Below are 14,893 nucleotides of genomic sequence, written 5' to 3' on the forward strand. Positions count from 1 at the left end.
CAAAAGAAGGAAAAAAACCTTTCCTTGATCCCTGCCCAGGTAGGCAGATCTGAAGATTCCTTCTCTAGTTCGCACTGCATCGTCACTTAGCCATCCACTTTGTAGTTATCAAAAGGCTGAATAAAGAAGGGGTTAGGGGTGGCAGAGAACAACCACCACGCAAACAAACAAGCAAACAATCAACCTCTCAATCACTGAATTACTAACCACTATTTACACCCTTTGACTTAAGTGGTAATGAGTTCATCAATACTTAAAGGACAATAACCGTGTGATAAAACTCTAGAAGCTTAAAACCAAAGAAAACTACAGAAGGTGACATTTACCCTTTCTCTCCCCGCCCTCCCCACCTTCACTGGCCATCACACAGAATGGAAGCAGTCTCTCTCTCAGCAGGCTATTGTCCTAAGTAACAGCTGCCAGATGCTGTTCTTAGAGCAGATAAACTGAACATATTCCCCCTAAGCAAAGTGAATATAACTAAGGAAGCGAAGCAGCACATCAGTGCAAGGAAAAAAGTAGTTGAAATTTACAGCTTAAAATCTCAGAATGTTATGCCTGAGAGGAACTGCAGAACTCATGTAGTTCAACATACTTATTTTAGTATTGAATCAATGGATTCTATAAGGATTCTAGATTCATTCATTTAATATAAAATGAACGGACTCTATGAAGGCTAGGTTCCAATTCCAACTCTGTCTCTGACCAGCTATCTGACTCAAGCAAACCCCTTACCTCCCATAGGCCCATTCATTCAATACTAAAATAAGCGTGTTGAACTAGATGAATTCTATAGTCCCTCTCAGCCATAACATTCTAAGATTTTAAGCTCTAAATTTCAAGTACTTTTTTTTTTCCTATTAAAAGTGAGTGGCCTTTTTACAGAAATTGATAAACTGATTCTAAAATTCATATGAAAATGTTAGGGAACCAGAACAGCCTAAACAACCTTGAAAGAGAAAAAAGGTGGAGGATGTACACTTGCCAATTTCAAAATTTAATACATAGTTACAGTATTAAAAACAATACTGGCATAAGGATAGATGGATACATCCGTGAGATAGAATTGAGAATCCAAGAACAAAGCCATATACTCATGGGCAACTGATTTTCAACAAAGGTGGCAAGAAAATTTGATGAGGAAATAGTCTTTTCAACAAATGATGCTGGGCTACTGGATATCTAAATGCAAAAGAATGAAATCAGACCCCTACCTCACATCATACATAAAAGTTAACTCAAAATGGATCAAAGACTTAAATGTAAGAACTATATTAAACCATAAAGCTCTCAGGGAAAAAAAAGCAATGGGTTTCTAAGATATGACACCAATAGCACAAGGGACCAGAGAATGAAACAGATAAATTAAGACGTCATCAAAATTAAAAACTATTGTGTTTCAAAGGACACTATCAAGGTAGTGAAAAAACAAACAGAATGGGAAAAAATATTTGCAAATCATACATATGATAAGGATTTAGTATCCAGAGTGTATAAAAAACTCTTTAACTCAACAATAAAAAGATAAATGACCCAATTTAAAAATAGGCAAAGGATCTGAACAGACATTTGTCCGAAGAAAATATACAAACAGCCAATGAGTACAGAAAAGAAGCTCAAAATCATTAGTCATTAGAGAAATGCAAATCGAAACCACAATAAGATACCTCTTCACACACACTAAAACAGCTAAAATAAAAAAGATGGTGAGTAACCAGTGTTGCCGAGGACATAGGAATGTAAAATGGTGCAGTCACCTTGGAAAACAGTCTGGCAATTTCCCAAAAGGTTACACAGAGTTACCATATGACCCAGCAATTCTACTCTTAACGTATATGCCTCCCCAAATCGAAAACATATGCCCATACAAAAAACCTGTACACAAATGTTCATAACAGCATTATTCATAATAGCCAAAAAGTGGAAACAAACCAAATGTCTCTCAACTGATGAGTGGATAAACAAAATGCAGTATGTCCATATGGAATATTATTCAGCCATAAAAGAATACTGATACATGCTACAGCATCGATGAATCTTAAAAGTTACGCTAAGTGAAAGAAGTCAGACACAAAAGGCCACATACTGTATGATTCCATTTTTATGAACTGTCCAGAATAGGTAAATTCATAGAGACAGAAGATAGATTAATGCTTGCCTGGGGCTGAGGAGAAGCGAGAATGGGGAGTGACTGCTAACGGGTACGGAGTTTCTTTTCGGGGCGATGAAGTATTCTGGAATTAGATGGTGGTAATGGTTGCACAACTCTGTAAATATACTAAAAAATAATAATAAATGTAACTTTAAAAGAGTGAACTTTAAAAGTATGTGAATCGTATCTCAAATTTTTTTAAAAAGGCAAAGGCCCTCCTTAGAAAACTGATTTTCTCATTTCTGTTTCAGGCCACCTACTGGTTCATGAAAATATAGAAAGTTTGCAATGATACTTGACATTTATAATCCCACTGCCACAAATATTACAACAAAATTTCTTTTTAACCAAATTATAGCTATCAGCTGATGGTCCATTGTATTTATTTTGCCTCTGCACAATGACGATCTGAAAGTGCCTCTGAGTTCATGATTTACCTCAGAGTCCTTTTTAAAATTTATATTTTTCTTAAGTAACTGAGACTAAACAAATGCCTTCATTTTAGAAATTTTAGTAATACTGTCATCTAGAAACAGGTAAAAATATTGCTCCTGCATTGACATTAGTTAGCACAGCCATCTTCAAGCAGTACTTTAAAATTTAATTCCTGTGCATAGGACAATAAAAACGCTAGGCAAGAGACAATTTTTCAATATCACTATTGCAATGTAATATGTATAACCAGATGCTTTAAGCCATGAAACAAATGCAGACTTTCTTTCTCCGGAATATAAATAGGATTCTAGGCTTACTCTATTCAGTAGTAAGAGTTTAAGTGATTTTTTTTTCCAAAGCTCTGCAAAGAAAACATACTCTTTATCTTCATCGTCTGTAACTTGTTTTGTGTGTCTGGTTTTCAGTACCAGAAGGCTGTAAACTTTGCATTAGCAATTTAACTCACAATAAAAGCTTTCTAAGCATTTGAAATAGAGTGAAATATTAATTCTTGTCTGATATCACTGGGTTGTATTATACATAGTTCCATATAAGTTAAACAAGAAATCTGACCCTTCTAAAAATGCTTAAGTGTAAAGAGTAGGGTTTAAATAAGAAATAAACATCAAGGTCTGTCGTGATTAAGCTACATTCTAAAAAAGCACCCACAGATTACAATAGGGTGACATGACTTTCATTTTTAAGTTCAATGAGAACTGCATATACTGTTTTTACTCTTAAACACAAGTGGTTTATACTGTATCAGGGATGCTAGCCCCAAGAAAGAGATGAACATAGAATGGATGGCCTTATTCAACTTCAGTATTATTTCTGTAGTAATGTGTATAAAATCCAACCACTGCTTGGGCAACCTTAGGAGAAAGCAAGCCTAAGAGATGAAGACCTTTACATCCTTTAATTATACTGCTACCTTATAAAAATATGAGGTTCAACATTTGTTTCCCTAAAAGCAAAGCACAAAACAGTCTCCAGTACAGTAACCTAGCTGATAGTTAAGATGTGTTTAAAATGTATGCAGGACCTTTAAGACTAGAACACGTCAAGGAGTTTTTTCTGAATTATGTATATTCAAATGATGGTGTTATAATTCAAGCTGAACAACAACAACAACAAAATCTTGATAAAAAAGGAAATGGGAGAAATAAAAACTGGTTTCTGAACCAAATGTGTACCATCTCACAGTAGAGTGAATTACTGGGAAACGTAGGCATGGAGTAGATAAGCTCCCTGTGAAGAAAACTGCATACAGGAATTCAAAAGAATTACAGCACACACTCTGTTTTTTTTGTTATTTAAATACATAGGCTCAAAAAACTGTTTCATCAGGTTTTTCTTATAGTGCATCTTTTTAAGATAAATTCTCATTTTTCATTCCAGGAAATGTAAGAAACAGTTTGCAAGAATTCATGCAAACATGTTTCTCTAAGGCCATGAACTGGTTTGCTAAGTTGCATTGTTTTATTCAAGTAACAAGCCCTTCTAGAATAAGGGGTCTCTAAAAGAAGCCAATCACCTTCAACTCCAGGGCCTGCACACTTGTAAGGATCTCTCACTCTGAAAGCCAAAAGGTAGCATGCTCATTTCAGCATTAGCAATATGGTTTCTATTTACATTTTAAAAAATCTAATGCATGTTCAATTTTTCTGGCAGATTCTTTTTGTATGTTACAAAACGAAAATGCAAAAGCTTAGAGTAAGAATCCTTTTTTCTTAGAAAGGTCAAACAGATACTTCTTGACATCATGTCCTTTACACAATGGCATACTGTTCATATAAAAGGTCTCTTATCCTATAAAAATCTTGACAAAGGCAGCCTTCTAATCCAATGCGTCCAGTTTCCGTCTAGAAACCAAGTAAAAAAATAAGTTATTTAGCAGACTTTCTATCCATTAATATGCAGACATAATAATCAAACTATATTAACTAGATTGCTCTATGACTGATTAGGAAATGGACTGCTCTGATTCACAGAATATGGATATAATATTCAAGTCATGAATTTTACATACACATAAATGTCACAGGAGTCAAATAATAAAAATTTACAATAAAATTATATATCACGTCTTTGAGAGTCACTTTTAAAAGCCATCAAGGTCATCACTATAAATGTGATGTCTTCACTATAAATTACTGATTTCCAGTGTGTAAAATTAATTCAATCAAGAATTACAGAATTCAAAATAACTAAACATCAGGAGCATCTGTTCAATTCAGCCCTTCTTAAAAACACACTTACTCTACGGACTGCTACTTGATTGTTGCAAACGAGTACACCTCCTACGAACTCAGCTTGGATCCCCTCCCTTAAAAGAACTTGTTTGAAGTCCGACAGTCTTGGTTCATTCATAAAAACTGACTGATGTCCAGGAACCTTAGATAAGGTTAAAGGGGAAAGAAGAACTTCAAATAAAACACCAGACACACAGTTGTACTGAATAAAGTGAAATAACACATGATCTCTAAGATATTTCCTATTATCCCCTGAATTCCTTTGACAGATCATTTCAAGACTATAAATCACATTCCAAGTTGTTAGTCTGAATTCTACCTCATTATTTTACATTACAAAGCCCTTCACATTTCCTGAATGTTTCACAATCAGTTTTATTAGTCGTACCTCACAATAACAGAACGCCGTTTGATAATGTTATGCTCTTCACTCCCCCACTTGCCTAAGGGGGTCAACTAGAGTGTGAGTAGGCAGAACTGAACAAAAAAATTCATTTTCCAGATCCCAGTCCTTTGTATACAGTTCAGAGGATAATTCTCCCCTGATCCCACTTCCACTTTCCTTCCTCCCTCACAGTGAATGCGTGGGTTTTAGAATCAGAAAGGCAAGTGGTTCAACCTAATGCCGCTGCTTTGAATATATTCTCTAGCCATAGAGGACATACGCTCTGAAGTTGCTTTGACGTGCGCCAGCTTTAGCACAGAGAGAAGAAAGTTCCTAATTCGTCCCCACAATTTTGTTGTACTTGAAGGGAATCCAATGACAGAGGCCGTCTCTCCATTCTTTATTGCATAGAAGGGCCAAAGACATCACTTGACAGTCGTGTCAGACTCTCATAATATAGTTTTAATATTGCTGTAAGTTAATTACCTGGAAGCTCTGCCAGTTAACTAGCTATCTCTTGAGAACACGTAAATAAAATACTAGACTAAAACTATTCCTATAGGAAATAAATGATTTCTAACTGCATCAAAACCAAAAGTGTTTAAGTTGAATCAATAACACACAAAAATGGAGTACAAGAGTATGACATTCTTAGAAAATTATAAATCTCCTGACTGGAAGCAGGTAGATGACCCTCACAATCATCAAACTTAATATTTAAAAATCCATACTGAAAAACAAATCATGAAACAATTATGTATCTTATAAGAAGATCTGCTACAGGTTTCCTTACTATCGTTATCATTCTCTAGCCATAGAGGACATACGCACGCACACTGAGACATACCTTGAGTAATTTTTTTTAAACTCCAAAATGAGCCTATATATGACATATTTTAAATGGTTAAAAACATTTAAAAAAACATTCAAAGGATGACAAATTAAAGGAGAGAGAGAAGCAGCACATGCTTTTTACCTCATGAGGTGGTAAGGGTTCCAAAGTAGGAATGATCTCACTTTCTTCACCTGTTTCTTTCTCATCGTCTCCAAACAGACTTTTCATGGCCTTCTGCTGTGCTATAACGCTAGAATCTGAAGGAGCATCCACTTGCATTTCTGAGTCTTCTCCGTCATCCTTTAGTTCTCCTTCTTCTAAAATAACTCCTGTGTCCACTTTGGAAACTCTCATGTCTAAGACACCATCTATCCAAGCTAATTCAGCATCTTTTGCCTTACAAAACTGAAGAGAGCTGACAAGTGAATCTTTTAATCTCACCTAGATATGATGCAAAGGGGAGGGAGAGAAACAATGCCCAAAGAGTATAACTTAACAATTAAATATGACCTATTATTATTTTCTAACTCTAGTACTGTGTATTAAAATTTGAAAATCTTTCATTCATCTGATCTTCACTGTAACTGGTAATGACCTAATGGCCTGTAAAATCATAGGGCCCCTGTCTACTTTCTTAAGGTTCTTAACCTTAACTGTACATTGGGACCACATGGGAATTTTTTTTTTTTTTTTTAACATTAATGCCAGGGTCCCACCTCCAGTGATTCTAATATAACTGGTGAGACTAAGGCCAGAACATTGAGCCCCTTGACTCCCCCAAAGCTCTCCAGATGTGTAGCCGGGGTGGAGAACCACTGATCAGTCTCATCCCCAGGACCTGATGCTACTTCAGGAGTACTGAATGGCTTAGGGTTTCCTCAATATACCACGCAGTTTCACACCTCCATATTCCTGGAACGCTGCTTCCTCTTGTTCTGCCCAGAATGACGCTGCTGCCTGGTGAATTCCAATCCATTTTTTCCAAACAAATATAGACACCACTCTTGCCTTACCTGATACCATCTCCCACTACCAGGTATGAGTTAATCAAGCCTTCCTCTGTGCCATTCCTGTTTTCTATACCTGTCTCCATTTTTTTCAATTAGGAATAGAACCTTAACATCTGTGAATTTTTAGAAAACTTCTGAATTCCTAAACACTCCCCATTCCCCTCACCTCTATACTTTCACAAATGTTGTTCCCTCTGCCTGGAACACTTTTTCTTCCTCTCTTTACCACTCTATATACCACCCTGACAACCCATCTAAATAGCTGTCGGGATTCAGCCTAGTTATCCCTTCCTCTGGGAAACTGTTTCTAAACCTCCCAAATTTGGGTTGCAATCTCCCTCTTTATACACTCATAGCATCCTGTACTTCCTCTATCAGAGGTATAACAGTATGATAAATGCTATTTCCTTGTTACAAGCCCCACAGACTATAAAATCTGCTAGGACAAGGGACCACATTTGTTTCACTCACCACTGTATTCCTAATCTATCTGTCCTAATCTGCAACAAAAAGTACTTATTTCTATGTGGCTCAAATGCCAGCATACTTACCTGGTAGATATGAGTTTCACTAGTGGCATCGACTGTTTCATGTAGCTTTGGCATGTACACTTTAATATCTTTCCCACCAAACCCACGGCAGCACTCTGCAAGATCCTGACTGGCCTCTGGTGGTCCATGGACAATGATCAACTGTCGTGGTTTCATCTGATTGATGATTTTTTTAATGGAATCCCCATCAGAGCGTCCTTCATAGTCTATGTAAGTAACCCTGGCTCTGTAATTACATGATTATTCAAGCTTACTTTTCTGGTAAGTTAATTCTAAAATTAGGTTTTTAATGGCTTTTATCATCAGGAAAGAAATGTATCAATATGTAGAATGAGGATTTGAGGAATACACGTGTTACATTGTTAATATGTATTTTTGAGCTCTTAGCCATACCCAAGAATGTATACTAGATGATACCACTAGACAAAAAGCCACTTTGCTCTCTGATAACTTTAAAAATTATATTCCAAAATGATCATTTACTGGTGTTAACTGCACTAAACAGAGAAAAAAAGGTTCACAATTTTTAAGGCACAGTGGTTATTTTTAAGACACAGTGGTATTTTTAAGATGTTAATGCACTCGCAGAGATGTTTGAGTCAAGGAGTTTATTTTATTAAACAAGAGTTTAGAAAAATTAAACTTGGAATTATATAAGCTCACCTGCTACTAGACTTACTAGAAAGACCAGAAAGAATGTTTTTTCACATACATGTACAATTTAAAGTTTAACCCCCTCCTCACCACCAATTCATTTTGGCATTCAAATATCATTAATGAAGGGAAAAAAAACACCATACTTCACAAGAAGAAAAAAATTACATTTTAAAAGCACAGACTTACTAGAGGATATTCAGAAATCTCACTTTTGAAACAATGTAAATTATGTGACTCAAGCGCTTGAAATTTTACCTCCTAATCTATGCTCAAAATGCAACAAGAGCACTTACTTTATTTCTATAGATTCTGTTGTAGAAATACACTTAGTAGGAACATCAGATAAATCCTGATCCATGGGTTCATCTCCATTTGTCAGGCCAGACTCTAATTTGCTTTTTTCTTCTTCAGTAGCTTGAAGTTCTGGCACTAAGAAATCCTCTGGTCTAAATAAAAAGTCTCTAATTAGAAGCAGTAACAAGCAAGCCAATATTATTTAATACATACAACTAATTAGTAGATGGCATAATTTTTAGACTCCTCACATATATCAAGATTCAAATACACATTTGATCCAAAGTCAGTGCAACTTCACAACATCAATTATCAGATGACTGCATGTATTACGTTCTTCATGACCATCAAGGAGTACACTTTAAAACACACCCTGTGGGTGAGTGAAAAGGCCCTACCTACACACGTCATTAGAAGACCTTAGTGGCTATCATAAGGATTCTTGCAACCTGGCCCTGCATTTGTTTCAGTAATTCTTTTTCTCAATTTCTGTGGTTTCTCTTGTCAATTTCCAGTCCTTATAAATCTCAGATCTCCTTTGGTTTCCTTAAGACACCCACATTATTCCTTCCCTGCCCGACGAAAGCAGATGACTCTCCATTTTTGCACATTACAGAGAAACCTGAGATACAAAATCATTAGCTCCCTCAAGAGCCTTCATCTTTATTTCAACAAACTACTAGCACAACTATTTTCCAATATCAGAGAGAGTTCTACATTAAAATTAAAAAGCAAACTTTTTTTAATGTTCTCTCTAATCTCTTTATTTATCATGCCCTACCCCCAAATCCCCTCACACTCCTGAGAATCCAGGCCTCTGTCACCCAACATCTAGATTGCTGCAGGAGCCCAACATCTCCAACTGTAATCCACGTAACAACTGTAGTAGCAACCACTTAAAGTGCGTTTACTATGAGTCAGGTTCTATGCTAAGTGCCTTCAAAAGCATAACCTCGTTGTATTCTTACCCCCATATTTCAGATAAGAAAATTGAAGCTAAAGAGCACTGTCCATATGATAAACAGATTGGCCATTAATTAAGTGAAATGGTAAGCAAACTCACCAATACGGTTTAGATCGTTAGTTTTTCTCCCTACTATTTTAGAGGGCCAAGTAAACAGTAGAATTTTCCTAATTAAATTCAAGGATGACCTAAGACCATAGGCTCAAGATATTTACAAAGAAAGTAAAAGAGAGGGAACTAACTGTGTTGCGGTGGCAAGGGAGAGACAGGAAAGTTTTCCAGTGGTTTGTGAGGCCAGATTCAGCAGCCTGAAAGCTTGGGATGGGAAGGTAGAACCAAGCTGAAGGAAGAACATGGGTAAAGGCATGACATGAAAAAGCTGAGCAGGGGGAAACTGAGAGAAGGCTGGAACCACCAGAGTGGAGAACACACACTGCTGTAAGAGAAATATAGAGAAATATAATAGAAAAGTAGGGAGAAACCAAATTGTGAAAGACAGCGTGCATTATGCTAAAAGGCAGTTGACATTTACTGATCTTTATTCAGGATAGTAGTGTTTTCAAACCTGTGATTAGAATGTGTGATTTCAGTTGTTTTTCTAATAGTGGGTATAGATTTGGTAGATTTTCTATGGTTCCACTCACACTATCTCCTATTCTTCTTGTAACTAAAACATGTGTGCAACACTACTTGAGACATAACCCATTTCCCAAACTTAACATAACCTTAGCCGTCAAAAGTTCTTCCTATCATGTTTTTCTCCAATGCACATCCCTTACCTCTTTTTAAGTGGGGAGGGCATGAAAGAGTCCTGATCATCATTTTAAACATTTCACATACCTAAGTAATAAAACTACCAGTTTTCCTTTATTATTAACTCTCTATATGTTCCTCAACCTTTCTATTTTTATATTTCAAACTACAAGCTGAGATACTCAGAAACTAAGTACATGATGACCAGAAAGACCAAATTCTTTGAGCTAGAATGACAATACAGTTACTACCTCCAATCTGTAAGAAAGAAAAACTTGTTTTGCTCACATACTTGATAATTTCTCCATATTCATCCCATTTAATTCTTTCTTCTGGGGCAGGAAACATAGGATAAGACTTTTTAGCCTGTTTGAAGAAACTTCCTTTGCGACTACCTTCACCTTTCATCATCAGGTCATGCTTAGTCTTATGAGCTGATGGCTGGTCAATATCTTCCTCAACGTCACTCTCATCACTGGAATCTATGTCTGCCCTAAGGGAGTTTGGGAAAAGATAAAGGTCATAAAGTCCCCAAAAGACTTTTAATTAATATTTATAAAATTATTAATGAATTAACATTCACTATTAATTCAATGATAATGATAATATTACTGGATTGATATTTCGTGACATAGAGCATTAACAGCCAGTTAGCAAATTAACGTTAGCACTGAAAGGATTTAGTATTCTAGCACCACTGGAAGGATGTAATAAAAGTAATAAAGTCAAAAGAAAATTTAAATATTTTCAATTAAACGTTTTTGTCCAGAAATAAGTTATCAAATTACTTAGATAAACTTCTAATCTGTCTGAAAACAACTTACTCTTTTGACTGTTCAAGTTTTTTAGCAGCTTCTTTCTTTAGTTTCTCTTTTTCCAAGTATTCTTCAAGTTCTTTCCCTTCAAGTTTCACACGTTTCCTCAACTACAGAAAAATAGCAGATGAAAGGAAATATCAATATTAGGGGGTTAAGGCAGTGGGGTGTGAGATACATCACATCTCTAAATTGATTCAGCATCTTTAAATTAAATTTTCCTCTGAAATTATTTAAGTTTCCATTATGTGCAATTACAGATCCTATTTAGATTAGGACTAAAACTGAGCTGTCACATTTCCAGGATGGGTTTAATTTAAATCAAACTGGCTTAAAATCACCAATCAGGCAAAGAAAATACAGAGAAGTATTTTTATAATTTGGTGTAGGTGAGACCTACACATGACATAAAACCCACAAGAAAACGTGAATAAATATGGTGACAGGGAAAAAAATATTCTGACATTTTAAATCTCATGAAATTTAAAGAAACTGAGAAAATTATTTGCAGCACTATTTGACTATCAGAAGCCACTCTGTCCTAAGAGCTCTTCCAAATCAGTTAAGAAAAAGATCAAAAAAGGACAAAGTGATATACAAGCAATTTATAAAATAAGAAAAATAACTAATAGCCAAAAAAAGATATATAACTTTACTAATGATTTTTGAAAATAATTTAAATGTAATACCATCTTTTAATTTATGGAATTGGCAATGCTAATTACTAATGGAGAAAGGGTACTTTCATCTGCTCTGGGAAAATTAGTGCAACTATGTTAGAAGGCAGTTTGTCAACATCTAAAACTAAAAATGTGCTTGTCGTTTAACACAGCATTTCTACTGCTAGGAATTTATCCTACTGAAATGATCACACAAACATGAAGAAAAAAGTACATGGCAGCAATGTTTGTAATAGTAAAAAACTGGACATAACTTTAAAATCCATCAACATGGAATGATTAAATGAGTAGTTCCCAAACTTTTTGATCTCTTTTAGACTCTTAAAAATTACTGAGGGCTTCCCTGGTGGCGCAGTGGTTGAGAATCTGCTTGCCAATGCAGGGGACACGGGTTCGAGCCCTGGTCTGGGAAGATCCCACATGCCGTGGAGCAACTAGGCCCGTGAGCCACAACTACCGAGCCTGCGCGTCTGGAGTCTGTGCTCCGCAACAAGAGAGGCCGCGATAGTGAGAGGCGTGCACCCCCATGAAGAGTGGCCCCCGCTTGCCGCAACTACAGAAAGCCCTCGCACAGAAACGAAGACCCAACACAGCCAAAAAAAAAAATTCTGAGAACCTCAAATAATTTTTGGGTTTTGTGTGTTATATTTATTAATATTGACCATATCAGAAATTAAAACTGAGAGATTTAAAAAATATTTATCTGTTCATTAAAAAGTAATAAAACCATTCATTACATGTTAACATTAACATCATTTTTTACAAAAGATAATTATAGTTTCCAAAGCAAAAAAAATTAGTAAGATGTATGGCATTATTTTACATTTCTGCAAGTCTCTTTAATATCTAGCTCAATAGAAGACAGCTGGAGTCTCACATCTGCTTCTGCATTCAATCTCTTGCAATATATTGTTTTGGTTAAAGTATATGAAGAAAATCCAGCCTCACACAGATGAATAGTTGGAAAAAATTTTTAAATAGCCTTTTCATGAATATTCTTCTTTCATATTACATTAAAACTCAGAAAGTGGTAGTTTCTTAAAGGTTAGTTGTAATGTGGAATCTGTAACCATACCGATAACTTTTATACCCTGTTACTAAAATTTACTGATTTATCTTACACTTTGACTGCATCTTTTATTTGTACATTATTTTGCAACTTCATGCAGTAGTTATTTGGAAAATACTAGTTCACTAAGTTACACAGATCTTACAAATATTGACAATATTTTTAAAAATCACATTTGCAAATATCACCACCAATCTCATCAGAAAAGTCTTTTAAGTTGTCAGTCTCACAGTGACGGGCGTAAGTTTTCCAAAATTCTAATTTTCACTTGAAAGTTTCAATTTTATCAGATTGAGGCAAGAAATGCTGTCAATTGTTTTCCTTAGATCCACAAGCGCAATTATTTATTTTTGGGAAAATATTTGCCAAATAGCCAAGTCTGAATAACTATGTCATTACTTCAAGTAAAACCAGTGTTTCAGGGAAAAAAAAGCGGCTAGTTTAACTCAACAACTCAAACAATTACACAAGTGGTGTTCTTCAGGACAAACATCATACTTCAGTACGCAACATGAGTGCTTTTGTATATTTCCCATCTTGGCACTCGGATTATTTAAAAAAACCTTTTTACTAAAAGGATTTAATGAAGTTAGTAACTTTTACTGCTTCATCAAGGACATTCTTAAGTGAAACTGACTTTTTTGAACTACAAGTGTGTGGTAATGAAAAATGCAGTGATTAATACAGTTTGGTGCCACTGCCCTGATTTATGCTAAGGCACCAGCACTTTACCCACCATTGCTTTCACTCGTCAATATAAATGTAGACACAGTAAAAGGCAAATAACATCTTAATATTATCATGAAAAACAGTCTGTGGACTCCATGAAAGCATCTCAGGTAGTCCCCAGGGGTCCTTACACCATACTTTTGGGAACCACTGGATTAAATAATCAAAGTACATATACATAATGTATTATTAAAGAATTATTAAAAAGAATTCATTCACTTATTCAAAAACATTTGAAAATTTATTAATACCAAGTATTAAATACAGTAAATCTGTATCTACTTTCACTGTTCAAAAATATGTGGATAATTTGGCCCCATTTCTTTTTTAAAAAAAATCATATAGATATTTGTATGTAAAAAGAAAAAGAAATCTAGAACATATATGCTTCAAAAATGTCAAGTCATGACAACTAAATGCAATGTGTAATCCTGGATGGGATTCCGAACAAAAAAGGAAAGGGTTGGGCTTCCCTGGTGGCGCAGTGCTTGAGAGTCCACTTGCCGATGCAGGGGACACGGGTTCGTGGCCCAGTCTGGGAAGATCCGCCACATGCTGCGGAGCGGCTAGGCCCGTGAGCCATGGCTGCTGAGCCTGAGCGTCCGGAGTCTGTGCTCCGCAACGGGAGGGGCCACAACAGTGAGAGGCCCGCGTACCGCAAAAAAAAAAAAGGAAAGGATAATTATAAAGGACATTGTTGGAGCATTCACCAAAAGTCAAGTGGAGTCAGTGGATGAAATGGTAGTATCATATCGGTGCTTATTTCCTTATTTCAATGGATGTATTATACAACAGTTTTGCAGGAGAGTCCTTGTTTCTAGGTAATACACACTGCTGTGTTTAGAGGTAATGATGGAATACCTGCAGCTTACTTTCAAAAAAATATCTAATATTGTGTCTATATGTATAAAAAGAAGTCATAAGGCAAATCCAGTAAAATGTTGACAACTGGGAAATCTGGGCATACTATTTTTTATAACTTTTCTGTTAACACTGAAATTATTTTAAAATAAAAAGCAACAAAAAAAATTAAACCAAAATCAAGTGTTTCTACTATATAGGATGGAAGAGTGATTTACATGTTACACCTGGCATCCCACATTTGCTTACTTGGAAATAAGTTCAATTTAGAAAAGCGTCATTATTTTCCTGTAGTACACACTCTCAGCAATTTACATAGATCTCTATCTTAACCACAAATAAACTTTGACAGAACATTTACCTCAGGATTTAGTTTATGCCTGTTGCTATAATAAATTTTACTCTCCATCTTATTTTTCATTTAAGGTATCTAAAGTTAATGACTATATTC

General features: G+C 35.6%; 1 protein-coding gene across 2 annotated transcripts in view; it reads right to left on the reverse strand.

Annotated features, from left to right (window-relative positions):
- Window positions 1–3,488: 3,488 nt before the first annotated feature.
- CPSF2 (cleavage and polyadenylation specific factor 2) overlaps window positions 3,489–14,893 on the reverse strand; it is a 29,579-nt gene continuing 18,174 nt past the window's right edge. For both annotated transcript variants that reach the window (XM_060004020.1, XM_060004019.1), the window contains exons 10-16: window positions 11,113–11,213; window positions 10,581–10,781; window positions 8,571–8,723; window positions 7,621–7,846; window positions 6,201–6,500; window positions 4,847–4,981; window positions 3,489–4,449 (exon numbers count right to left, since the gene is read on the reverse strand). In XM_060004020.1, coding sequence (XP_059860003.1) covers window positions 4,357–4,449; window positions 4,847–4,981; window positions 6,201–6,500; window positions 7,621–7,846; window positions 8,571–8,723; window positions 10,581–10,781; window positions 11,113–11,213 — 1,209 coding nt within the window. In that variant the 3' untranslated portion in view covers window positions 3,489–4,356. The remainder of the gene's footprint in view (window positions 4,450–4,846; window positions 4,982–6,200; window positions 6,501–7,620; window positions 7,847–8,570; window positions 8,724–10,580; window positions 10,782–11,112; window positions 11,214–14,893) is intronic.

This window comes from Delphinus delphis, chromosome 2 (assembly GCF_949987515.2).
Source record: "Delphinus delphis chromosome 2, mDelDel1.2, whole genome shotgun sequence".
Lineage (NCBI taxonomy): Eukaryota > Metazoa > Chordata > Mammalia > Artiodactyla > Delphinidae > Delphinus > Delphinus delphis.